Here is a 24,154-nt window from a genome sequence, read left to right on the forward strand (position 1 = left end):
ATAAATATTAAGAATCATATAAGCGTGTCTTTCAAGGTCTCAGGAAGACAAGGAACCTTTAATTCAGAGTCCAAGGAGTCCCCCTTAGGTCAGCAGCTTAACTCATCTCAGGTTTCAGCCCATTCAAGCCAAACAGAACACAGTCTCCCCCTGAGGCCAATGATTATCCAAGAATGAAAATGCCCCACAACCATTCATCGATTCTAATCTCTGATGACAAAGCAAATCAGATTGTGGAAACAACTTTCACCAGTCAATCCTCTTTTTAGATAAAGGCCTGTTAGCTCAGGATCCCCATTTCCCTATTTTGCAACAGGTATGGTACACTGAGAGCAACTTTAAGTTTTGGATTACCATGGAGCTAAATCCTCATCCAGGAATTGTGCTTTCCCAGAGTTAGTTTTGTAACATGCAGCAGTTATATGAATGTATTCCTTGTCACTGTTTATTAACTGCTTTTGCATTATTGTTTTTTGTTTTTTTTTTAGTTGAGGATCCTTTCCTGGTTGTTGTGAGAGACAGCATCATCTATGGCATTTCACTGAATCCAGAAGAGAAGAGTAATGATGCTATGGTCCCTGTTGCTGGGCTTCAGAATGGCTATGATGTTGACTTTGATGACAATGAACAGACCATCTACTGGGTGGAGCACCCGGTAAGTTACTGTCCAAAGACATTAAATGTCCTATTAATGCAGTGCTACAAGGTTTATTATATTTTTAATATTTCACTAGTATTTAATGGGCCCAGTATGTGACCCTGACCCAAGGAACCCACTGGTTGTACTATGAAAAATTACTTGCTTCTCTTCTCTTCTCTTATAAAAGACACACTGTATATACAACATACTGTAGCTGTACATGTCACACTCCAGTTCAGAACTTATTCACCAAGGGTAAACAGTAAAAATTCACAATAAAAACTCAATGAAACCATGCAGGAAAAACACAGTACATGATAAACTCTACACATTCAAATTCAGCAGTGGCTGAGCTGAATCTGTCACCCTTTTTCCTCCAGGGTGAGATCCACAGGGTGAAGTCAGATGGTACTAACAGGACAGAGTTTGCCCCTGCAGCCATTCTTGGCTCCCCAGTTGGCCTGGCCTTGGACTGGATAACAGAGAACCTGTACTACACCAATCCAGCTACACAGTCTATTGAGGTGAGGTACTTTTTTGTGATTGCATTTGTAATAGGAAAACAAAAAATGAATGTGAATACTCACAAATTTCACTTGTTGGTGTTCGTGCTCGGCCAGGTTTTGAAGCTGAGAGGTGAGGTACAGTACAGGAAAACTCTAATCACAAATAACGGCTCTCCAACTGGCGCGGGAAGTCCTGTTGGCATCGCAGTGGACCCAGCACGTGGGTAAGCCCCATTTAACACAGTCCTGGCAAGGCCACTCATCCCCACAGCTACTGAGCTCTAACTGCCTCCTCATCGCCATCTGCTCTGCCTCTAGAGAGAACTCAACCAGTGTTACTGAAAACTACACTGCACAGTCAAACTCAGCGAGTGCAATAAAGACACAAGAAAGACGTTTCCAACCCATCCCTTGTTACTGTAATATGAAAACTGTAATTTTGGGTGATATGGCTATTTAAAATTTTAGCTCAGGTCTGACCTGGTCTTCTGTGGGTTCAGAGAAATCCTCAAACTTCATGAAAAAATGTTTTTCTCATTCACCGAGTGCAAGGCTGGCATTTTGTATGCCTGAAAAGTATTTTGGAGATTCTCACCCAACAGTGACAATTTTTATCATATTTCTTTGATTATTAAAGGTATATAAGGCTATTAAAAAGCAACAAGCATAGAGATCCATGACTAAATTCTAAGTAACACTAACATCCTGTCTGTATTGTCTTCTAAGCAAACTGTACTGGACAGACCAGGGAACAGAGAGCGGCATCCCAGCCAAGGTGGCATCTGCAGACATGGATGGTTTAAACCCTGTCACCTTGTTCACCAACAACCTGGATCACATCGAGTTCCTCACTGTGGACATCCGAGAGAACAAGCTGTACTGGGCTGTCACAAGCACTGGCGTGGTGGGTCTTCACGGATCACTATTTGTTCACTCATTAAGGTCAAAAAGAACATGCAGCCTCTGACTTACTGTCTGGCATTTGAATGTTGACAGATTGAGCGTGGTGATCCAGATGGGAGTAACCGTATCACCATTGTGTCAGGACTGTCTCACCCCTGGGGTGTAGCTGTCCATGGTGACTACCTCTACTTCACTGACCGCAACTTTGAGGTCATAGAGCGCGTGAACAAGTTGACTGGCGCTGATAAGGTTGTGCTGCGGGACAATGTTTCTGGGCTCAGAGTCCTGAAAGTGCATTATCGAGAGAGTGAGTGGCACAAAGGGACATGTCATTCATTCACTGTTGGCTGTTTTCAGCTTGTTGTTTTTGCTTTCTGTTGGTCACACTGTCTTCTCTCTACAAATCCAGCCTCTGCAGGTACATCCAATGGCTGCACCAACAATGTGGGCACGTGCGAGCAGCTCTGCCTGCCCCGGCCGCAGGGTCTGTTCACCTGTGCTTGTGCTACAGGTTTTAAGCTTAACAGTGACAACAGGACCTGCGCACCCTACCAGTCCTATGTCATCATCTCCACTCTGTCTGCTATCAAAGGCTTCAGTTTGGAAGGAGCCGATCACTCTGAGGCCATGGTGCCCGTGGCTGGTAGAGGTTAGGGATTGTTATATATTATCTATTTATTTGACAAAAATATTAAATGTTCATGGCAATTGTGTTTGAAGAAACAAATATGGCTACTAACGGCTGGCTTATCCTCCTGCAGGCCGTAATGCTTTACACATTGATGTACACATGGCTTCTGGCTTCATCTACTGGTGCGACTTCAGCAGCACTGTGGCCATTCAGAACGGGGTCAGACGGATCAAGCCAGATGGCTCAGGATTACGTAGTGTAGTAACATCTGGGATAGGTCGCAACGGGATACGAGGCATCGCTGTTGACTGGGCTGCAGGTATGCTGTTGTCTAAGCTCACAAATGTTTTTTAATTTTGTTTTGCTTAACCACATACTGTAAGTAGTGCGCAATTATCTCACTACAGTAAGTAAGCTGTTTTTTTAGGATCTTTTTATCGTTTTAATCTATTATCAATCTATTCAGTTTCCTCCTTGTTGCATTTCTAATCCTCACATTTTTATCTATATGAAATACTCCCATAAGATTTGCATAACATGTCAGATGCAGGTAAAAGAGGATGTCAGTCAGCTGATTTGTAGTTGTTGGTCCTGAAATTGTTGCTTAAAAGATCCAGCATTACATCATCAAAGGACCTTAAAGGTGCACTGTAAGAATTGACCTCCTCTTAACTTCCTTCAAATAGGGGGCAACATATCCCGCAGGAAGTCTGGATGAGGAGCACAAGCTACTTTGCGTATTGAAAATGCTTCCAAGTGCATCTATCCTGTAGTATATGATATAAACATGGTTAAATCATTTCCATCTGTTTCTTGATGACGTAAGTCAGAAAAAGAGAGACTCTTAAATGCCAACCTGCTTTATAACACAGGCCTCAGACAGGTGACTACCTGGTAGAGTTCAGGACTTCTTGGTAGTGTTAAAGTTAAGAAGCTTTATGAAAGTGCCAGACTCACAGTACAGGTACCTCAGTCCCAAACAGGTGACAGGGAGATGATTTCATTAGCTGGTTTAGGAAAAACAGCTGCTGGCGGGAAAATTTGTTAGCTTGTTACTCATTCATTATTGCATCAGTTTAACTGAAGTATGAAATCTTGTCATAATGTCAGCCAGTGAAAATGTTACTTTAATTGTGGCATGCCATAGTTTGTGATTGATGACCTTATGGCCAGGTGACGTACAAATATACAGTATCTTACTAACAAGGTTCTTTCTTTAGGGAATTTGTATTTCACCAACGCCTTCCTCACTGAGACGTATGTGGAGGTGCTACGATTGAACACCACTTTCCGCAGGGTGCTGTTGAAGACCCAGGTGGACATGCCACGCCACATCGTGGTGGACCCCAGAAACAGATTCTTGTTCTGGGCTGATTATGGTCAGAACCCCAAAATTGAGCGAGCACTCTTGGACGGAACCAACCGCACTGTTTTAGTGTCATCGGGAATTATTACTCCGCGAGGTCTCGCTCTGGACTGGCAAACTGGCTATGTCTACTGGGTGGATGACTCCCTGGATATGATCGCCCGTGTCAACCCTCATGGGGGTGAGACGGAGATTGTCAGGTATGGCAGTCGCTACCCGACTCCTTATGGAATCACAGTGTTTGAGAGTAGTATCATTTGGGTGGACAGAAATCTTAAGAAGGTGTTCCAAGCAAGCAAGGAGCCCGGCAGCACGGAGCAGCCCGCTGTCATTAGAGACAACGTCAACATGCTCAGAGACGTCTCCATCTTCGACCAACGCACCCAGCCTATCACTGCCCAGGAGCTTAACTACAACCCCTGTGTAGAGGCTAACGGAGGCTGTGCTCATTTTTGCTTCGCCCTCCCAGGGTCTGGCACAGGTGGTCAGAACAAAAAATGCAGCTGCGCTTTTGGGAACCTTGCAGCAGATAATGAGAACTGTGTAGTGTCAAGGGATGATTATCTCATCTACACGACTGAGAGCACAGTACGCAGCCTGCGTCTCGACCCTGACGACCATGCATTGCCCTTCCCTGTGGTCAATGTGCCACGTACCTCCGTGGCACTCGATTTTGACCTCACAGACAGGAGGATCTACTTCACACAGAGCTCGGGCGCAGGATCAAGCAAGATCAGCTACATCAGCCTGTCCTCTCCCACGTCAGTTCCTGTAGTGGTGGCTTCAGGTTGGTGTTACACCTCCACTATCACATACACTTATCACTTACGTTTTTTTTTTGTTTTTTTTTGGCTGATGTTTCTTTGTTTGTTGTCTTTTAAAGATCTAGGGGCTCCTGATGGCATTGCTTATGACTGGATAAACAGGAGAATCTACTACAGTGATTATGTCAACCAGAGCATCAGTTCCATGTCTGTGGACGGTTCTCAGAGGACTGTTATTGCCCATGTGTCGAGGCCAAGGGCCATCATGTTGGATCCCTGCAGGGGGTAAGACTTAAACACGAAGCCAGTTACACTGTTCCATCCAAATTCGTTTAAGTTGTGCTGTTGTTTCCACTAGCCATGTGTGTCATGCCATTATTGTCTCTTTATGTTTTAACAAGGTTTTTGTCTCCCTGATGATGCCTTGATGACAAAGTACATCAGAGTTTGTCTTAAAGGTCTAACATGACCATGCTGTGACAATAAAAGCATTTTGTTTGTTCAGACAAGTGTGCCTTGGCATTTTCTTGTGATTTTAAGGTCTACTTGTATCGCCATCCAAGGAGAACCTCTAACAAGCTGAATTTGAATCCAGGAAGTGCCCTCACTCATACGTTTTTCATTTTTTAATCGAGGTTTAGACTGATAATAGATCTCCTGGGGACATTTAGTAATGTGTTTTGTAGGATGTGATTTTTACTACATGACACATGCCCTTTACAAATCTAGACGATGTGTTAGTAAACCAATACTTTGAATATTATTTGATTAGTGTCTAGGCCCCTATTCTCAAGCTTCAGAAAGCTTATCAGGGTGTGCCATTTCACATACAGTATCTCAAATAGGTTTTATTTGAGTGTACTTGTATTTTAACTGCTTTGTAAAGACACTAAATCAAACACCTCCTTAGATCATGACATTAATCTGAGATTTAATGATGAACCCCTCCTCGTTCCATAGATACATGTATTGGACAGACTGGGGAACCCATGCAAAGATCGAACGTGCTACCTTAGGTGGAAACTTCAGAACAGAGATTGTGAACAGCAGTCTGGTGTGGCCCAATGGATTGACCCTGGACTATGAAGAAGAAAGACTCTACTGGGCAGACGCCAGCTTGTAAGATCTAAAATAGTCCACTGTGGAAATATGTTCTCAATTTTGTCTATTACACCAACCGTTATCATTATTTTGTTCTGCCATCAGACAGAAGATTGAGCGATCCTCCCTCATGGGCTCTAACCGGGAAGTCATCGTCAGCACAGCCATCTACCCCTTTGCTATGACCATGTTTGGCGAGTTCATCTATTGGACTGACTGGAACACGCGCAGCATCTATCGGGCCAACAAGCACGATGGCTCTAACCTGAGGGCCATGATCCAGAACCTTCCTACTCGGCCGATGGATGTCCACGTTCTGGCCGGCAGGAAGCAGCAGCAGTGTGACAGTCCCTGCCAGCAGTTTAATGGAGGCTGTAGCCACATCTGCACACCAGGTACAAGTGGTTTCATACTTGTTTTTCAGCGTGATATTCTTTTAGTGTAGTAATTGAAAGCTATTTGATCTTGATAGGACCCAACGGAGCTGAATGTCAGTGTCCATCAGTGGGCCGCTGGTACCTGGCTGACAACAAGCACTGTATACAAGATAATGGCACCCGCTGCCAGCCCGGCCAATTTACATGCATGAATGGCCGCTGTATTCGCGCCCAGTGGAAATGTGACAACGACAATGACTGTGGAGATGGCAGTGATGAGTTGGAGAGAGTCTGTGGTAGGCTGTTTTTAAAAGAACTTGAACTGATTTTTTTTCTAACTCACATTTCTTCCTCATTTTGTGTTTCAATGAATTATCAGTGTGATTTTTGATTATTAATCATGATAAACGCTTCTGCATGAGGGAATCAAAACTCACCTTTCTTCTCTTTACCTTCACTGACCCTAACAAATTCTGTCTTTTTGCCTTCACAAATTTCTCTCTCAGGACCTAAACCTGACTTCAACTATGTCGGTGTGTATGCTTGCACCTCATGATTAAACTTCCACTAACAGTATTAAAACAAATCGACACTAACAAATGAATCAATGTGCTTATATCTCTGCATGCAGTCCCACAGTTGCTGTCATCCTTTATTGCCATGTCAGGTAAAATTAGCATATCATCCCCCTTTGTCCTGGTCTCACTCTCTATTGGGTAAAGCTCTGACCTGTTCTTGATTCTGATTGGCAGCCTTCCACACCTGTGAGCCCACTGTGTTCACTTGTGGCAATGGGCGCTGTGTGCCCTACCACTACCGCTGTGACCACTATGACGACTGTGGAGACAACAGTGACGAGGTGGGCTGTCTGTTCAGACCATGTGACCCCAACACAGAGTTCACCTGCAACAACGGCCGATGCATTGCCAAGGACTATGTTTGCAATGGCATCAACAACTGCTACGACAACGGCACCAGTGATGAACAAGACTGCCGTGAGTATCCATACAAACATCAAACAGAAGTAAATGTCTAAATCAAAGTGGCTTTTACTCATAGTAAAAACTTTCTAACCCATGATCACCTCAGCGGAGAGAACCTGCCAGCCAGAGCACACAAAGTGTCAGTCTACCAACATCTGCATCCCACGCTCTTACCTGTGTGACGGAGACAACGACTGTGGGGACATGAGCGATGAGAGCCCTACACACTGTGGTGAGTCCAGCACCATGTAAAAGCAGTGTTACTGTTTCAGTTGCTAAATAATATGTTCTTTCCTTATATTATTCATACAACTTATTTCATGTTGGTAGAACTTGAAAGGGCTGTATTCACATCAGACATTTTAACAGGTTCTTGCATCAAAGACCCAGTTTATTTTTTTTTTCATTCATTCAGCCTTTTTTTATACTAGAGAAATCATTGCAGGGATACGCTAACAAAGAAAGTTTGCTGATAAAAAGCCAATTTTCATATTATACACAATATTTTGAAAGATAAATTAAAATAGATTAGATTATTAGAATATAAAATAAAATAAAGTTGTACAAAACTATTTCATATAGATGTCTTAAGGCTTAAAATTTATTTTATAAGATGGTCTATTGGTTTTAAGGAGGTACTGTATTGTAGTGTTCTACGGGTCAGGAGCACTAAAGTCAGCCAGGGCTGGCTTTGGCCATTTTGATGTCCTAGGGGAGATTAAGATTTAAGACTTGACCAGAAAGAGAGCAGGAAAGTAGCTGATTGGCTGGTTAACGAAGATGATGCAGTGCAGGTGTGGAGGGAAAGCAGCGTTGGGAAGAGCGCAGGAACACAGGAGGGAAACAGAACACTAGAAACAAAACCCCAGAAAAGACATAAAACACAGAAGTAACCATGACATTAATAAACAGAAATAAATGATCCCAGTTTCGTTGTATGGTTGAGACCACTCAAAATGGGGTTAATTATTGTTTGTTTGTGTTGCTTGACTGTAATTTTTCAAATCCATCACAAATGCAATTTGGTGCTTTTTGAATATCACAGATAAATGGATTTAATCCACAAGAAGAATTTGAACCTACTTAAAGTTATGAGAAAGTGCATATGAACGAACCACAAAGAGATCAGTATATATTCCACCCCCTCATCAGCATGATAAGATTCTCACCACCATGTCCTTAAAACAATTTCATGCCTTTTTCTTCTTCAAAGCTGCATCCACATGTTCCCAGACTGAGTTCCGTTGCTCCAGCGGACGCTGCATCCCCGCCCACTGGTACTGTGACGGAGGGGCTGACTGCGCCGACGGCTCTGATGAACCCCTCTCCTGCAGTGAGTGTCGCTCAACTCTCTCACCCCCAAACCGGGCCTGTTGGCTTTGTGTGTGTGCTCTCGCCCCATTATCAGCTGCTCGGTTATTGTGTGTCTGTGTCTGTCCGCCACTCTGCATCTGTGTGCTGCTGCTGCTGCTGTGAGAGAGTGCGGTGAGTGATGTAGCAGAGAGTGTGAGTCAGTGGTGTATTGCTTTGTTGACGATGTGGTCAGTCAGGCCTCCTATTGTGTGCTGCATTCCTCGGTGGTGACGCCCCTCAGTGTCCTCTGACAAACAGCACCTCCCCCTCCCTTTGTCCACCAGGGGTTACAGAGCCTCACTTTGGCTTTTGTTTAGATAGTTCACCATGCATGGGAATGTGGAGTTGCCATGACTATTTTGAAAGCGTTGCCAGTGTTGTATTGTGGCTTGCCTATAAGTTGTAAAGCAGCGGGGGAAGTACCTGAGATAATTGGGAATTCATAAAAAGTATAAAAATAAAAAAAAAATAAATAAAAAAAATGGAAATAATTCATATTGTTTATAAATTATTTGTCAGAAGATATTAACTCCCAGTATCTACAGTTTAATGTTGTTTGATTTATCTCTGCAGCCACACTGGTCAGGACCTGCAACACAGATCAGTTTCGCTGTGATGATGGCAGGTGCATTGCCTCGTCCTGGATCTGTGATGGGGACAATGACTGTGGCGACATGAGTGATGAAGACCAGAGGCATAATTGTGGTAGGCGTCCTTATACTTCCTCTCTTTCCGTATCTTCTTTCTCTTTGTCCTCCTCTTCATCCTCATCTGCTTCCTCCCACTTCTTCATCTCTTCCCCTTGCAGTGCATCCTCTTGTGTTCCCCATCACTTGTGTTCCCACACACCACCATGCCCCCTCCTGCTTCCCTCATCCTCTCGTTATTCAGGACGCTGATGGATTAGGGTACACACCACTGGGGGAGTGCTGTGTGGGAGACACTGGCAAGTCAGTGCCCCGGCATCTTACTCTCCTGTAGAAGTTCTCCATTCCAAGGAGCTGACATTCCTGATTTCTCCTGCCTCACTCGTTACTTTGTGCATGTCTCTTTCTCTGGCTTCCTGGCTCAGGGTGGATCAGGACTCCTATGTCTCACCAATGTGTGCTCCAACAATAAGATGCCTGAAGCTAAAGACTTCGACACTGCCTGAGCCTCTGTAGGAGACTCACTTCAAAAACAATCGCATTAGGTGGATAAAGAATTTGAAGTCACGGCTGCGTGTTTTGAAATACAGTCTGGGATATTTGGATTGCTAAAAATGCAGGTCGATGTCGGGTCAACCCCATCATTATTTCACTTCTTGTAAATCCCCCTGCGTTGTTTCTTTCTTCCAGCCAATCGCACATGTACAAGTGCAGAGTTCACCTGTGCGAACAACCAACCACCTCAGCGGAAATGCATCCCACGTGATTGGGTGTGTGATGGAGACGCAGACTGTGCAGACGCATTAGATGAACATCAAAACTGCACACGTCGATCCTGTGGCGTTAATGAGTTCTCATGTAGCAATGGCCTCTGCATACGCAGTGCCTACAGGTTAGAACTTTTAACTAATATATCATACGTTTTCATCTGCTATCAGTCTTTCTGGCAAGGTGATTTCATCTTTGTCTTCTAAAATTAGGTGCGATCGACGGAACGACTGCGGGGACAGCAGTGACGAGCAGGGCTGCACCTATCAGGCGTGCCAGCAACACCAGTTCACCTGCCAGAACGGCCGCTGCGTGTCCCATGACTTCGTCTGCGATGGCGACAATGACTGCGGGGACGAGTCCGATGAGCTGGAGCACATGTGCCGCACGCCAGCGCCCACCTGCCCCCCTGGAGAGTTCAGATGTGACAATGGACACTGTATCCCCCTGAGGCAGGTGTGCGACAGGAACGATGACTGCTCTGACAACAGTGACGAGAAAGGCTGCGGTGAGTATGAGACAAAAAGGGAATAAATAAATAGCTAAATGAAGAACACTAATAATACTGTGTTTTCTCTCCATGACTACAGTGGTCTGACAGTGATAATAAAATGAGTTTTTATATAGCGCTCATGAGACCTTTTGAGGAGAGGATGCTTGAGGGGTATAATTCTGCTGATGGATTTAATAACTTTGTTGTCTCTTTGACTCTAGGTGTCAATGAATGCACAGACCCATCCATCCATCACTGTGATCACAACTGCACCGACACGCCTACCAGCTTCATCTGCACCTGTCGTCCCGGCTACCGCCTCATGTCCGACAGCAAAACGTGCGACGACATCAACGAGTGTGCCGAGACGCCGAGCGTGTGCAGCCAGGTCTGCGAGAACACCGTCGGCTCTTACATGTGCAAGTGCGCCCCGGGATTCCTCCGAGAGCCGGACGGCCACAGCTGCCGCCAGAACAGCAACATCTCTCCCTACCTCATCTTCAGCAACCGCTATTACCTGAGGAACCTGTCGACAGATGGGCAGGCCTACTCTCTGATGCTGCAGGGCCTGACCAGTGTGGTGGCCTTGGACTTCGACCGCGTAGAAAAGCGTCTTTACTGGATTGACGTGAGCCGCAGAGTGATTGAGAGAATGTCTTTTGATGGCAGCAACAGAGAGGTGGTGGTCAATGGAGTCCTGCACGGGGAGGGCCTTGCAGTTGACTGGATAGCCAGAAAACTGTACTGGGTGGACAGCTTCCAAGATTGTCTCAAAGTGTCTGAGCTGGACGGTCGATTTGTGAGGAAGCTGGCTGAACACTGTGTCGATGCAAATAACACCTACTGCTTTGAAAACCCAAGAGCCATTGTGCTGCATCCCAAATATGGGTGAGTTGGAGGAAAGGAGGAATTAAGTTTTACGATAGAGTCTGATTGTTATATCAGCAGGGCTGATTATTGACTGGGTTTCTATTATATTGGCTTATCAAAAATATTGGTGTGTGTATATGATGGTGGGTAACAGAAAAGAACATTCAGGAAACATTCATCAATATATGCATTTTGGATCAATTAGATGTATGCATTTTGAAATAGCTTCATCGAAAATGACAATTCAGTTGTACGTAAGCTAATGCGGGATGCAGAGGGTTTTTCTAATTGAAGTTATTGGAAATATCTAAATACAGCTTCAGGCTTCGTCGTCATCATACTAAAACAAAGGTCATTTTCTCGGCTCCCTGATAGATTTGTGTACTGGACAGACTGGGGAGACAAAGCCTTCATAGGCCGTGTTGGAATGGATGGAACCAACAAAGTCGCTATCATCACCACCAAGATCGAGTGGCCCAATGGCATCACCATCGACTACACTAACGACAAGCTCTACTGGTCTGACGCTCATCTCAGTTACATTGAGTAAGTATGATTCATCAGGAGGTGATCCCACTGTTCTTGTCTACAGCGTAGAAGAGAGACTTTAAAATCTTTGATTTCTTTTTTTTTTAGATACTCAGACTTGGATGGTCAGCACAGACACACAGTGTATGATGGGAATTTGCCTCACCCATTTGCCCTCACTGTTTTCGAGGACACTGTGTACTGGACTGACTGGAACACACGCACAGTAGAGAAAGGCAACAAATACGACGGCTCTGGTCGTGAGATGCTGGTCAACACCACACACAGACCATTTGACATCCATGTATGTCATCCTTACAGGCAGCCTATTGGTGAGTTGGAATCTACTGATCACAGTGATTTTTCTTAAAACCTTTATTTACAATGTAGTTGTTTCCTAACACTTTAGGTGACTTTAGGTTTAAGGTCTGGTACTGACCACAGGCTGAACAATACCTGGCCTTTATTTGCCCAGCTGTGGTGAACTGATGACTTGTGTGATAGAGTTGTGGCTCTTCCTCTGACAGTAACCAATCCTTGTGCGGTGAACAATGGAGGCTGCTCTCACCTGTGCCTGATCCGTCATGGGGGGCGGGAACACACCTGTGAGTGCCCCGACCATTTCCTGACTGTTCAAATAGGAGGTGCGACCCGATGCCTTCCCATGTGCACCAGCACCCAGTACAGATGTGCCAACAATGAACGGTTTGTCAAGATTTCTTCTTGGTATTCTTTTTAGTTTTAACCTTAATATATCATTGTTGAACTGGCTGTGATACAGAAGTGGGACTGCCATAAAAGAACATCAGCATGAGTGGTAGTTGTTATCTCATACCAGTGGTTTTATAGTCTTCTTTCTATCACAGAAATAGGGCTGCAACTAAGGATAAAAATGTCAACTTAAAAAAAAAAGAAAAAGAATGCTTATCATAATTTCCCAGAGCCCACGGTGATGCCTTCAAATGGCTTCTTTTGTCCAACTAAACGCCCAAAACCTGCAACCTCTTTTTTTTTTTTTGATTTAAAAATGATTAAAATGATTAATTGATTATCAAAAAAGTCTTATGTTTCTTTCAGCCTGGCAAGGTTGTGTTTGTTTGTATTCCCTTTCGCTTAGGAGGAGGAAAGGGGTTAAGGAAGCAGTATTTACATAGACAGTACACTTAGTTCATCCATCATCTGTAATTTCAAAACACTGAAATATACAGTCATTCTCTGTTGGCGCTCTTTGCAGTGGGAAAACAGCACCCCCTTCTGGTTGTGTCATAATATAATCCACCAGACGTTTTACAAAATCCTACTCTGCTGACAGAAATAGGTGCACAATAAATAATACATATACATTGTGTAAAATAAATCTAGTAATGTAGAATTGATGCAGTAATGATTTATTGATGTTAAATACTACACACGTTTAATGCACATTCAGTTTTCGCAGCCTTTCATAGATTGTTGTTCTGTGGGTGATGTAATGAATTTTCAATGGTTAAAGGGAGTCAAGGAAGCCTTGACAAGCTCTGTTCAGTATTATGCGACACACAATATGAAACTCCAGCACAGAAACATGAGCATTTTCGTTCCTACCTGTCTTAAACAGATGTATCCCCATATGGTGGAAATGTGACGGTCAGGCGGACTGCAGAGACGGCTCAGACGAGCCCTCCACTTGCCCGGCACGCCACTGCAGGCTCGGCCAGTTTCAGTGCAATGACGGAAACTGTACCAGTCCGCACTTCCTGTGCAACAGTAACCAGGACTGCCATGATGGCTCAGACGAAGACCCTGTGCTGTGTGGTGGGTTGTGTCCTTATTTGTTGAGTCTTTTTAATAGCTGTTATCAGTTTATACAAAATGAAGAGTATTCTTCTATAAGGCTAACTTTTAGTGCCTTAACTTCAGTTTGTTTGCAGTTTTTAACGTGTCTTTTTCTCATGACTCAATGTTTAAAAAAACTTTTCTTCCCTATAGCTACACACCAGTGTGAAAGCCACCAGTGGCAGTGTGCAAATAAGCGCTGCATCCCTGAGTCATGGCAGTGCGACGGTGAGGACGACTGTGGTGATCAGTCTGATGAAGACTCTGCCCACTGCTCCGCCAGGACCTGCCGCCCTGGACAGTTCAAGTGCCGCAACGGACGTTGCATCCCTCAGAGTTGGAAGTGTGATGTCGATGATGACTGCGGTGACAACTCTGACGAACCTTTGGAGGAATGCAGTAAGTGACACACACAGAACTACTCCCAGGTCCATCTTTAAGTGCGCGTTGACCCAATTACAATCTGAGTTAAATCACAGGAGAAACTTTAATCACAATGAAGGCACACATTACATCAAGACCTTAACATATTTGCCAGTGCCCTTTGCTTGACAAAGTGATGTTATGTTCACAGTGGGACCAGCACATCGATGCGACAACCACACAGAGTTTGACTGCAGGACCAACTACCGCTGTGTGCCACTGTGGTTAGTTTGCAACGGCCACGATGACTGCAGAGACAACAGCGATGAGCAGGGCTGTGGTGAGTCCGCGACGAACAGGACTGGCAGTGATTAGAAATCGTGTTTTAAAGCTTAGCTAATTAATCAAATAACTTAATTATTCGCTAGTATAAAGACGATACTAGAGATCTCAGAGGATTAAAAAGTTCACAGCAAAGAGGCAAGATTATGTGCTCAAGATGTGAGTGAAGGGCAATTAGCCAACACCTCAGCCTCCTGTGGAACATTACACAGTGAAGTAGTGGGAGGTGCTGATGGAGAGGGTCTCACCACTCACCCTCCCCCACCATTTGCCTTTCCCTGAGAGCACGGCAGATTTATGAGCTGTCCGGTGGTATGGATCTCCACATATATTTGTGTGTGTGTGTGTGTTGTTGCTCTGTCCTTGTGTGGGGGCAGGGGTTCATACAAGTCTCTTTGTACTTTGCTACGATCCAAACACACCCGCTGCGGCCCTCCCATCTCTTATCGGAGGCCCTCGCTCCATTAGTGCCATGCCCGCGCAGGACGGGAGATTCGTGCTAATCTTCCTGTAAGAATGTAGCAGATGGGCCAGGTGGAGGGCTAGGAGGGCAGGACTAGCTAACACCGCGCTATCTTTGACCCCCAGCACTGTGTGGTAGAGACGGCTCAGACTAGCTCTCCTCCACTCCTCTCCCGTCTGTGCTTCTCATCTCCTTCATTCTTATCCTCTACCGGCTCATACTGGCATAGATAGAGGTCACCCATCTGTCCCGGGCATGCTGCTCTCCTCCCTCTACGACTGTTGTAATTTAATTAAAAAACAGGGATGCATTTCACTCCAAACTGACAGTTTGATCATTGCAACACTCCTTTTTTGAATTACAAATGGTAGAAGACAGTGTTTTACCTCATGTTCAAAAAACACCTGCTTGGAACATTCCACAGGTGGACAGGCTAAATGAAAACAGGTGATGGGATCATTAGGACAACTGCCAAAACAAAAATAAATAAAAAATGAATAATTAAATGGCTCAATAAAGGGTAAGAATACAGAGTAAATATTAAGAACAGATAAATTAATGAATGAAATGGAAAATTAATTATGGAAGTAAATAAATAGTACCTATAAAGGTTAAACGAAACACATGCAAAATGAAAACAGAAATATCAAATAATGTTGGATTTTAGAAATTAATGAAGAACTACTTTTAATTTTGATGCTATTTTTTGTGCATGTTATGTCATAATTGCCTTTTCAAGTCCTCCATATGATTGGGGATGAGCGCGGCATTCTAAAAAGGCTGTGGTATTACCAAGCAACAAAATTCACTGTTTTTGCTCTCATTGATAGATTTAACTACAACGTAATCAAAATGTCTCACCTCTGACTGCTGGATGTAGAAAACAAAAGTGAGAGTTTCCACTCTTCACTGGGTTTCTCACAGGTTACTACACAGGTGTGTGGTGTCATTTTAGTGACAAGTTAAAGAAGGAGAGCTTTTAAATCTGTGAAACTGATAAAGCACAATCTAAACTCAGCTACCAGTTAGTTAGGTACATCGAGTTAATACAGCGGAATGGTAATACAGCTATCTAGTTAAATACTTCCCATAATGAGAGGTGTTGATTCAACATAACGCTCATTCTAGAGGCCAGAGTTGACGGTGGTCTTGAGACTGATGTAACAGATGTAAACTAGGTTTTTATAATGTTCCTAATTATGTTTTCTCAAGGGACATCATTCTGTATTCTACCTGGTAAAAAGTGGCACTACACTACACTTTTTCCCAGGAGATTTTTTGAAGAAAAGTTTGGAGAGAACCAATCTGAATACCAATGGTGTCATTACTCTATATCCATTTCATTGTCCTGTCAACATTTTCTCCTAATACAACTAGTTAAGACAAAAAAACTTGTTGCTGTAAGTTATCACAGGAAATGATATTTTTCAGGCACTTTTGGGCTGTGGCAAAAAGAAAGTCAGACATGGTGGTTTAAAATCAGTTGCATGTGCGTGCTCCTTTCTCCAGAGGAGCTGACCTGTGATCCTGAAGGAGACTTCCGCTGTGACAACCACCGCTGCATCCCGCTGAGATGGAGGTGTGACGGGGACGACGACTGTGGGGACAACTCTGACGAACGCAGCTGCAGTGAGTGCTGTTCGCCGTCACTGACGAAGTGACATCGTTACATCATTCATTGTTTGATGTCTTTGGTTTGAGCACTGATGAGAGTGTGAGCACTGAAAAGCTGTCTAAATTGTCCTGATATCATCTAAGTGTCTTTAAGTAGGTTCACTGTCGGATTGTAACGTAGCTCCAAATGAAAAAGGAGTGCTGATGGCGAAGAATAGCCCTGCTATCGCTTCATCAGACAGCAGGGAGGTTTTGTAAGAGGCTCGACACTTCTGCCGACGGCAGAGTGCTGAGAGAGGTAGTCTTATCAGCTGCTAGAGAAACAGGCTGTCCTCAGTGTGTCAGGAAGAGGGAGTGAAGGAGTCTGTCACCCTTTGCCCTGGAGAGTTTAAACACGTCTGAGAACATGCCAGTTAATAGCGATAATGCAGCTTCTCAACACAGAAACGGTGATGGGGGTTAAATCATGATGGTACCGCTCCTCTTGTTGCAGCGCTGCTGATGCCAGGAGAGGTTGTCTCTGGTGAACTCATGAGCTCACCGCAGAATAATGGCTGCTCATACTGCTAGTGATAGTGAGGATGGTTTATGTCTTAATATAGAGGAACATAACATGCAGAGTTTAAAAAAAAGACTTAAAAAAATGTCCACATTTGGTTGACTCCACTGTGTTTTTCATGTCTCCCCTCAGCTCCACGCGCGTGCACAGAGAGTGAGTATCGTTGTGATAATCTGCGCTGCATTCCCGACCGTTGGGTCTGTGACCATGACAACGACTGTGAGGACAACTCGGATGAAAGGGACTGTGGTAAGTGGAGGCCTTTTGTTGGCCGGCTGTTCGAGAGTGACGGAGGGCTGCACTAAACAAAGAAGCAATAAAACTTGAGCATAGACAGACAGGACCACCAATAGTCATCTATTCAAAAAAAGTTTATTCACTCTGCTCCTTCCTTACAGTGCCGTGTTGAATGCACGACAGTTAAATGATTTACAAGTTCAAGTCTCTTGCCATCAAATATGTTCAAGTTTTTCTAGATGAGACTCATGAAATAAAGTATTTTCTAGCATTTAGTATTTCTCATGTAGGAATAAACTAATAAACTTGTGGATTTTGGTTGCTGTGAGTCTTTCATTGGTTTTTGATTGTTGTTTCAGAGTTGCGGACTTGTCATCCCGGTTACTTCCAGTGCGGCAGTGGACACTGTATCGCTGAGCGCTTCAAATGCGACGGCAACCCCGACTGTCTGGACTACACAGATGAAACGTCCTGTCGTAAGTGTCCTGCTTTAAATGTTCTTTACCCTCTGATGATTAATTGTAAGTTTGGTTGCGCACTCGATTTTGACAGAATGATTTTGACTTCCAGCGACTCGTTTCCCCAACGGCACATACTGCCCCTCCTTCCTGTTTGAGTGCAAGAACCACGTATGCGTCCAGCCTCACTGGAAATGTGACGGAGACAACGACTGCGGAGATAATTCAGATGAGGAGCTTCACCTCTGCCGTAAGAAGTCCTGCACAACCAAAACCAAACTTGTTAGATTCCTACTCAAGTTCTCAACCCATATCATTGTCAGACTTGCTGTGAGTAGATTTGTGACTTCTTCTTCTTTCTGTTCATCCACAGTGGACATCCAGTGTGAGGCTCCGTTCCGGTTCCGCTGTGACAACAACCGCTGCATCTACAGCCACGAGTTGTGTAACTCTGTTGATGACTGCGGTGACGGCTCTGACGAGAGACAGGAAAACTGTAAGTGTAATAGTTTGCACTGTAGCTGATGATCTTATTCACCTACTCATTCTCATGCCATGTTGTATTTTTCTTTGTTGAGCATAACTACGAGCATCTAGAGCATCTCTGAAGTAAGTGTTTTTCTCTCTGTCAAGGCCAAAACCCAACCCACGGACCCTGCACTGACGACGAGTACAAATGCAGTAATGGACAGTGCATCCCTCTGCAATACGCCTGTGATGATTATGACGACTGTGGAGACCAGTCGGATGAACTCGGCTGCCGTGAGTACATCAACAAAAGCACATTCGTTATATGTTTAAAATCTTTTATTGTGGAGCGTCATTTTCAGGAAAACAAAACATGGTGATACTGTGCTTCTTATCATATAAACAAACCCTGAAAAGCATGTGAAGACTTTTTTTTCTGGTTATCCATTTTTTAAGTCTAAATCTAATTTGATACCTCTCCTGTGTTTATGACTTGAGAACAAGTCAGAAAATGTTATGCTACTTTAATATTTCTAAGTTCCTTAATTTTTTTTCCCCCATGTTGGGAAATTTCTTTTTCAAGCGGAAAAAAAAAATCCTCACTTGGCCCACGGGGCTTCTGTTAAAACATGTAGGGAGCACACATTTAAAAATAAATAGATAAATAAGTACATGACAAAAAGGACATAACTGGATAAATAACAGAGGAAAACAACATAAATAATAATACTGTAACCTGTGCAACATAACCTGCAAAAAGTTCTTGCAAACATATCAACACCTGACCTATTATCTAACCAATGGAAAGCCTCAGTGATTAATGATGATGAATTGTAAAATGAAACTGGCCAGTTGAACATGTTAAAATCCCAGAAACAATTGTACTAAACTTTGGATGAATAAAAGCCTAACTGGCCTCCAACACTGTTTCATGTGGTGATAGCATTAAAATGCAGGATTGTGGGTCCAACATTCTTTTGTGCCTAGAAAGAACTACACCCAAGTGTGTGTGCAAGAATAAATACAGGATAAAACTACAACAAGACCTACTTTAAGAAAAACACAGTTACCCCCACGAGCGTCCGGTCTGACATTCAGAGTGCTTTTGTGTTTTCTCTTGTCAGACCAGGGCAGTGGGCACACATGCAGCGACAACATCTGTGAACACAACTGCACCGACCTGACGGAGGGAGGCTTACTCTGCTCGTGCAGGTCCGGCTACAAGCCCAGAGCGACAGAAAGACACACTTGTGAAGGTAAAACACACAGCAGATACTTTAAAACACAGACAAAGAATTATTCTTCGACCTTCAACAAACAATTTCTTTTTTCTTCTTTTGCAAAAAGATGTAAACGAGTGTGAGGTGTATAGCACGTGTCCTCAAGAGTGCAGGAACACAAAGGGCAGCTACGAGTGTTTTTGTGCTGAGGGCTTTCTCTCTTTCGGTGAGCCGCATGGGACAGAGTGTGCTGCCCAGGGTAAGAGCTCAGCACAGGAGAACTTTGTTTACAACTGTTTCCTTTTATTAGTTAAAACATAAATCAAACTCTGAATTGACCACAGCATCATTTCTATACAGGGAACCCACCGGTGCTGCTCCTGCCAGACAACGTCCGCATCCGTCGTTTCAACCTCTCCTCCGAGCAGTATTCAGACTACGTGGACAACGCCGAGCACATCCAAGCCTTGGACTACCTTTGGGATCCAGAGGGAGAAGGACTCAGTAAGACCTCCTCTGTAACCCTTCTAATGTTGCCGTGAAAAAAAATAAATAAATAAGACCTCCAAGTTTGGATAACCTTTATCCCCTGATGTGCCGTAGGTGTTGTGTACTGGACAGTTCTGGGCCGGGGATCTCAGTTTGGCACGATCAAACGTGCTTACATGACCACGTTTAACGATTACGGCAACAACCCAGTGAAGGAGGTTGATCTGAACCTGAGATACATTGCTAAACCCGAAGGCATTGCTTTGGACTGGGTTGGCGGGTAATTCACCAGGATCAAGACTTTAACATTGCGGAGGATTCTCTAGTGTCTGTTCAATTGCTTAGTGTTTATCTATCATTTTTTCCAGGCACATTTACTGGACGGATTCAGGAACAAATCGAATCGAAGTGGCCAAACTAGATGGACGGTACAGGAAGTGGTTGGTCCACACAGACCTCGACCAGCCTGCTGCTATCGTTGTCAATCCATCACTGGGGTATGAGGCTGTAGTAAATGTAAACACAGATGTAGTGTTCATTCTCTATTAGTTCATCAAGAACATCATTTTGTCTCTGTGATTATTTCTGTGTCTGCAGGATGATGTATTGGACAGACTGGGGCAGGAAACCCAGAATAGAGTCAGCGTGGATGGACGGTCAGCACAGAGAGGTGCTTGTGAGGGAGGAGGACCTGGGCTGGCCTACTGGGCTGACTGTGGATTATCTGAATGGAAATAGGATCTACTGGTGTGACTCCAAAGAAAACATCATTGAGTCCATGAAGCCCGATGGCACAGACAGGAAGATCGTCATATCTGGAGGTCAGAACGCTGAGATGGAGTACAGCCAGTCTGCGAAAAATAAAAATGGGCAATGCCAATACATCAAGTTTTCTTTGTTCTCTGTTTCAGACATTGGACAGCCCTACAGTCTGGATGTGTTTGAGGGACATGTGTACTGGACAACAAAAGATAGAGGTGAAGTGTGGAGGACAAACAAGTTTGGGAGAGGACATAAAGTCAAAGTTCTTACCATCAACCCGTGGCTGACTCAAGTCCGCATTTACCAGGAGCACCGACACAACCAGTCAGGTCAGAACACACACACACGTTCATGTAATAATGGCTAACAATTAGACTAAATGTTCTACTATCAAATGATATCGTTAAAGGTATAACATGAACTAATGCTGGATTATTTTTGAAAAAGGGTTCTCAGTGTGTAAAATGTAAATATTGTAATTGGAAATTTGACAACTTGGTAGTAATTTTGCAGAAAAGTCAAGACTGACTCTCCCTCCCATCCAATCACATGTCACACCTGATCTGTGTAAATATTCTCATTATTTTTAGGCAAGTTGTAGTTGTACATATTCTCTTAATATCTTAAAATGAACAGTACAGAAGAGAACATTATTTGATTATTGATTGATTATTGATATAAAACATTACATCAAATTTGAAAGTAATTTAAAGATGTAATTTGTAACATCTCTGTGTTAATAGTCTGTTTGCTCTTTCCCCTTCAGTACCCAACCCCTGTAAGAACGTGTGCAGCCACCTCTGTCTCCTCCGGCCCAGCGGCTACACCTGCGCCTGCCCACAGGGCTCCTCTCCGGTCGAGTTTGACTCCAATGAATGTGACGCAGGTAAACTGCAGCTTGAGTTCATCTGCTGCCTGCACTTTGGTGTTGACTGTTGTTTTGCATCTCATTGCGCATCCATTAATCCCTTCTTCACATGTGCCTGGCTGCTCCTGTGTGATTTTGTGGTGTCATATCATTGTTGTTGACTCTGTGTCTGCCTGGCCTTTGCTCCTGCAGCCATTGAGGCACCTGTTGCAATGCCCCTTGCATGTAGATGCATGAATGGTGGAACCTGCTACACTGATGAAGGTGGTCTGCCCAAGTGCAAGTGAGTTCAGTTGTAGGAGCCATTCACGCCAGTGTTTGATTGACTCTCCATCAATCATATCCAGTAATGCCTGACACTCTCCACCTTTTTCAAGATATTGTTTTTCTGGTGTAACAAACTGATGTTTATCATGACTTCCTGCAGATGTCCGTACGGTTATGTGGGCAGCTACTGTGAGATGGGGAAGTCAAGAGGCGCTCCAGCAGGAACAGGTATTGTAATTCACCGCTTATTTTTAAGTATTCATTCTCATTCACAGTTTAGTCAATTCCTGGTAGTCCTTCAGAAATGCCCAGACTGACATGTGGGAGCTGCCGCACAGTATCAGTCGTGATCTGTTGTAGCAGATCAAGGCCAGACTTGATGAAGTCAGTCTTCTGGCTTATCTACTTAACAAAACAACTTAGAAAACAGTCTGGCTCTGCAGATGTTGATGATGTGGGCTGGCAGAAATTTCCTTAATAAATAGCCAAGTTAATGCTTGAATCAATGACTTTTTAACTTCTGTTATGGTTCAGCAAAATAATGGGTCATCTAAAGGACATGAGCAGTAATGGACTAGTCTGCAGAATGTTATTACATGTTATTTATGATCAGCATCTTACTGCAAGTCCAGTACGCACACATTTGAATACTTTCTACTTTTCTTTAGCTGTGGCTGTTCTCCTGGCAGTCATTATCATCCTGATAACCGGAGCGTTGGCTGTCGGAGTTTTCCTGAACTACAAACGAACAGGATCCTTCATCCCCTCCATGCCCAAACTACCCAGGTATCTTGGCTCATCACGGCATATCAATGACAACTATGCTGAAGCTTGATGCAGAATTTAGATCAAATTACAGACTGGATCTTTTGTGTTTGTCCAGCCTCAGCAGCCTGGTGAAGTCCGGTGACACGGGGAACGGGGTGACGTTTCGCTCGGGTGATAATGTCGACCTGGGACCATCACACATCGGAGTGTCATTCATTGACACAGCCATGCAGATGGTGAGTCCTGCAGGCAGTTAATATTTTCTGTGCTATCAGCATTTTTGACGGACAAACAAGACATGGTATTTATTGACAACTTTCCTTTCAGCATTCCTTCTAGAACTGCTTGTATCAGCAGCAGTTGAGAAACAATCAATGCTGTATCTTTAATGATATAAAGTCATCCATATGATATACCCACAGGATGATAATTTTGCTGGGAGGCAGCCAATCACCTTTGAGAACCCGTTATACGCCACTGCTCCTGCCGTGTCCGGTGATCCTGCTGTCATTCATGCAACACAGGTATTTACTCAAATGTTCACAAATGAATTTTTTTTGTCATACCGTTTAAATAGTCCATCTCACATCAACAGGTGAACTAAGACTTACAGCTGTTGCCACTTGTGTTCCAAAGAAAAACAGGCCAAGTACTGTACACTCGTGTGTTTTTTTATCATCTCAGCATCTATAACAGAGTATCATTTTATTGAGTTTGACATTATGACCTCTTTCTGAATCCATGATGTAAAGGACAATATACAACAAAAGGCACTGAATTTTTCAGTGTACTTAATTTCTTTTTGATAACAAACACACAATCATCAGAGTATTAGGTACACATGGCTAAAACTAATGCAGTCTTGTACAACAGTCGTTTTGTTATTTAGTCTGCCTGGATCGAGCTGGAGAATATAATAGAAACATTGATCTGTATACAGTAACAGCACCACAGACAACATCCTCTCAAATCACCTTTAAAAGCAACAAAAACTGAAGATTTATAAACTTCACTGAAGTAGAATTTACTGCTGGTCTCTTTTTATTAGACTGTGTGAAATTTATGTAGCTAGGTTATATTAAACTGGCAACTGGGTGTGATTTATTGACTTTATTTCATCAGAGAGGAATTTCCCTGAACTATTGAGGATAAAGAGACGACTGGCCAAATAGCAATTTATTTTATAAGTTATCTGTAATGTTTTATTTCTGCTGAAACGAACAAATGTAGGGCTCAGACTTGCAATGCTGAGTATGTTTAGGGGATCAAGATCAGTTTAACAATAACACAGCAAGTGAGGGAACAATATTTATGGACTGAACAGAATATGTGTCGTGTTCCGTGGCCAGAGGGAGCCAGAGTTTTCTTTTATTCCACACACAACATTTACTTTGTGGTCAGAACATTGTCATGTCCACGTAGAGTAAAAGTGAAATGGGTCACAAATGTATGGATGTGCATGTGTCTGAATATTTTTATCAGCCACTAAAAATGTATGTGGCCCCCCATAGACTTCATCTACTAGATAATG

General features: G+C 43.6%; 1 protein-coding gene across 5 annotated transcripts in view; it reads left to right on the forward strand.

Annotated features, from left to right (window-relative positions):
• lrp2a (low density lipoprotein receptor-related protein 2a) overlaps positions 1-24,154 on the forward strand; it is a 48,258-nt gene that overhangs the window by 22,289 nt on the left and 1,815 nt on the right. For 3 of the 5 annotated variants that reach the window (XM_037109562.1, XM_037109563.1, XM_037109566.1), the window contains 46 exons: positions 489-655; positions 1,021-1,164; positions 1,261-1,370; positions 1,873-2,050; positions 2,143-2,356; positions 2,459-2,698; positions 2,811-2,999; positions 3,901-4,833; positions 4,930-5,095; positions 5,771-5,929; positions 6,017-6,306; positions 6,384-6,584; positions 6,795-6,821; positions 6,920-6,955; positions 7,041-7,283; positions 7,378-7,503; positions 8,485-8,604; positions 9,198-9,329; positions 9,962-10,163; positions 10,252-10,547; positions 10,754-11,420; positions 11,778-11,948; positions 12,039-12,262; positions 12,458-12,635; positions 13,528-13,724; positions 13,899-14,144; positions 14,320-14,448; positions 16,423-16,542; positions 17,219-17,335; positions 17,683-17,799; positions 17,894-18,031; positions 18,155-18,277; positions 18,415-18,543; positions 19,374-19,505; positions 19,597-19,728; positions 19,830-19,973; positions 20,073-20,238; positions 20,327-20,455; positions 20,556-20,779; positions 20,870-21,049; positions 21,487-21,606; positions 21,781-21,871; positions 22,016-22,083; positions 22,524-22,641; positions 22,739-22,859; positions 23,046-23,147. In XM_037109562.1, coding sequence (XP_036965457.1) covers positions 489-655; positions 1,021-1,164; positions 1,261-1,370; positions 1,873-2,050; positions 2,143-2,356; positions 2,459-2,698; positions 2,811-2,999; positions 3,901-4,833; positions 4,930-5,095; positions 5,771-5,929; positions 6,017-6,306; positions 6,384-6,584; positions 6,795-6,821; positions 6,920-6,955; positions 7,041-7,283; positions 7,378-7,503; positions 8,485-8,604; positions 9,198-9,329; positions 9,962-10,163; positions 10,252-10,547; positions 10,754-11,420; positions 11,778-11,948; positions 12,039-12,262; positions 12,458-12,635; positions 13,528-13,724; positions 13,899-14,144; positions 14,320-14,448; positions 16,423-16,542; positions 17,219-17,335; positions 17,683-17,799; positions 17,894-18,031; positions 18,155-18,277; positions 18,415-18,543; positions 19,374-19,505; positions 19,597-19,728; positions 19,830-19,973; positions 20,073-20,238; positions 20,327-20,455; positions 20,556-20,779; positions 20,870-21,049; positions 21,487-21,606; positions 21,781-21,871; positions 22,016-22,083; positions 22,524-22,641; positions 22,739-22,859; positions 23,046-23,147 — 8,456 coding nt within the window. The remainder of the gene's footprint in view (positions 1-488; positions 656-1,020; positions 1,165-1,260; positions 1,371-1,872; positions 2,051-2,142; positions 2,357-2,458; positions 2,699-2,810; positions 3,000-3,900; positions 4,834-4,929; positions 5,096-5,770; positions 5,930-6,016; positions 6,307-6,383; positions 6,585-6,794; positions 6,822-6,919; positions 6,956-7,040; positions 7,284-7,377; positions 7,504-8,484; positions 8,605-9,197; positions 9,330-9,961; positions 10,164-10,251; positions 10,548-10,753; positions 11,421-11,777; positions 11,949-12,038; positions 12,263-12,457; positions 12,636-13,527; positions 13,725-13,898; positions 14,145-14,319; positions 14,449-16,422; positions 16,543-17,218; positions 17,336-17,682; positions 17,800-17,893; positions 18,032-18,154; positions 18,278-18,414; positions 18,544-19,373; positions 19,506-19,596; positions 19,729-19,829; positions 19,974-20,072; positions 20,239-20,326; positions 20,456-20,555; positions 20,780-20,869; positions 21,050-21,486; positions 21,607-21,780; positions 21,872-22,015; positions 22,084-22,523; positions 22,642-22,738; positions 22,860-23,045; positions 23,148-24,154) is intronic. The other 2 variants (XM_037109564.1, XM_037109565.1) reach the window with 1 other exon arrangement.

This window comes from Acanthopagrus latus, chromosome 9, assembly GCF_904848185.1.
Source record: "Acanthopagrus latus isolate v.2019 chromosome 9, fAcaLat1.1, whole genome shotgun sequence".
NCBI classification, from domain to species: domain Eukaryota; kingdom Metazoa; phylum Chordata; class Actinopteri; order Spariformes; family Sparidae; genus Acanthopagrus; species Acanthopagrus latus.